Genomic DNA, 1940 nt, shown 5'->3' with positions numbered 1-1940 from the left:
ATTCTGGACTAACTGGAGCCTCCGAGTGCTCCTCAAGGGAAGCCCCATGTAGAGAGCATTACAGTAGTCCAGGCGGGAGGTGACAAGAGCATGGGTGACTGTGCGCAAGGCATCCCGGTCCAGAAAAGGCCGCAACTGGTGCACCAGGCGTACCCGGTAAAACGCCCCCCTGGCCACAGCCGTCAACTGGTCATCCAGTATCAGCCGTGGATCCAGGAGGACCCCCAGATGTGGGGGTCCTCCTGTGACAAAGATTAGTGGTTTCAAAAATTTGGTAAATAAAATAAAATAAAATAATAAATTATAAAAAAAAAATAGGCCAGTGAACCAATACGGGATTTCTATACACTTGAAGCATGTTCTCTGCGGGTGAAATACGAGGTGTCCTTGACTTATGACAGTTGGGACCAGAATTTGCTTTGCTAAGCAAGGCAATTGTTAAGGGCGTTGTACCCGATTTTATGACATTTTTTTTGCCACAGTTGTTAAGCGAATCACTGCAGTTGTTAAGTGAATCACGTTGTTGTTAAGCGAATCTGGCTTCCCCCATTGACTTAGCTTGTTGGAAGCCACCTGGGAAGGTCATAAATGGTGATCACATGACCTTGGGACTTTGCAACTGTTGTAAATGCATATTGGTTGTCAAGAGTCCAAATTTTGATCATGTGACCACAGAGATGCTGTAATGGTCGTAAGTGTGAAGATTGGTTGTAAGTCACCTTACCTTTGTAAGTCACTGTACCTTTGAACAGTCACTAAATTAATGAGTATAAGTCGAGACCTTTTGCTTTTGTCAGCAACTTCCCCCCCCCCAAAAAAGGGATACTTCCCAAACTCATTAAAGGACTTTCTTTCTTTACAAATTATTCTATGACTCCCTCCTCCTTTTTTCTCCTACTTCAGGCATCACAATTGATAGTATCCTACGATGAACATGAACTTAACAACACATTCAAGTTTGGGGTGATTTACCAGAAGTTTAAGCAAGTGAGTGATTTCTTTTATTGGAGCAATAATATTTCTGTTGTTTTGGTGGTGATTTGACCATTTAAGGAAGCTTTTCTCAATCATAGCAACTTTAAAATGTGTGGAGTTCAATAATTCTGTGGTTAAAAAAATGACCATTAACATACTATAAATGTTTTTCTGTATGTGTGTGTGTGTGTGTATGTGTGTGTGTGAATAATAACTGCATTAGATAACTTATAAAGAATTGTAACTATACTGCTAAAATGATGTACTTTTTTTTCTTTGTTGGTTTTTTTCCACTTTTTAAAAAGCCATTTTTATGCTTTATGTTTATTCTTTTATTGCTTTTTAAAATAATGACAAAAACAGGACAACAACCACAAAGATAAAAATGTATTCATAGTCAAATAAATAAAATTTGACTATGAATACATTTTTATCTTTGTGGTTGTTGTCCTGTTTTTGTCATTATTTTAAAAAGCAATAAAAGAATAAACAATAGCCAATAAAAAAGAGTTTGTAGAATGTCTTGGTCCAGCTCCACCTATGCTGTGGAAAAAAAGAATAATCACTTTTCTGAACATCTTTTCTTTTCTCCCTCCCTCCTTCCCTTCCTCCCTCCCTCCCTCTCCCCCCCCTCTCTCTGTCTAGAGAGAGGAGTGGATAACTAGTTAGTGACAATACTTATTTAGAGAGGAAGTTGATTGCCTCCCACCATAATAGGAATAATCTCTTCCAAACTTTAGTTTTGCTGCTGGTCGTTTCAAAATAAAGATGAGTTTTGTTTGGAATTGCTTTGTCTTCCCAGACACAGGAAGAAGAATTGTTTGGGAACAATGAAGAGAGTCCTGCCTTCCAAAACTTCTTGAACTTGTTGGGAGAAACCATTACACTACAGGATTTCAAGGGGTAAGTTAAGCAAGTAATCATTCACATGGCTCCTTCCTTCCTTCCTTCCTTCCTTCCTTCCT

General features: G+C 38.8%; 1 protein-coding gene across 1 annotated transcript in view; it reads left to right on the top strand.

Annotated features, from left to right (window-relative positions):
• Positions 1–1940, top strand: part of RAP1GAP2 (RAP1 GTPase activating protein 2) — a 156659-nt gene that overhangs the window by 94856 nt on the left and 59863 nt on the right. Inside the window, exons 9-10 of the mRNA XM_015822663.1 lie at positions 904–987; positions 1778–1878. Of these exons, the coding sequence (XP_015678149.1) occupies positions 904–987; positions 1778–1878 (185 nt within the window). The remainder of the gene's footprint in view (positions 1–903; positions 988–1777; positions 1879–1940) is intronic.

Source organism: Protobothrops mucrosquamatus, unplaced genomic scaffold, assembly GCF_001527695.2.
Source record: "Protobothrops mucrosquamatus isolate PMUCROS unplaced genomic scaffold, P.Mucros_1.0 scaffold1637, whole genome shotgun sequence".
NCBI classification, from domain to species: Eukaryota; Metazoa; Chordata; class Lepidosauria; order Squamata; family Viperidae; genus Protobothrops; species Protobothrops mucrosquamatus.
The sequence above is the reverse complement of the archived record's forward strand: the minus strand, read 5'-3'. Positions and strand labels throughout refer to the sequence as shown.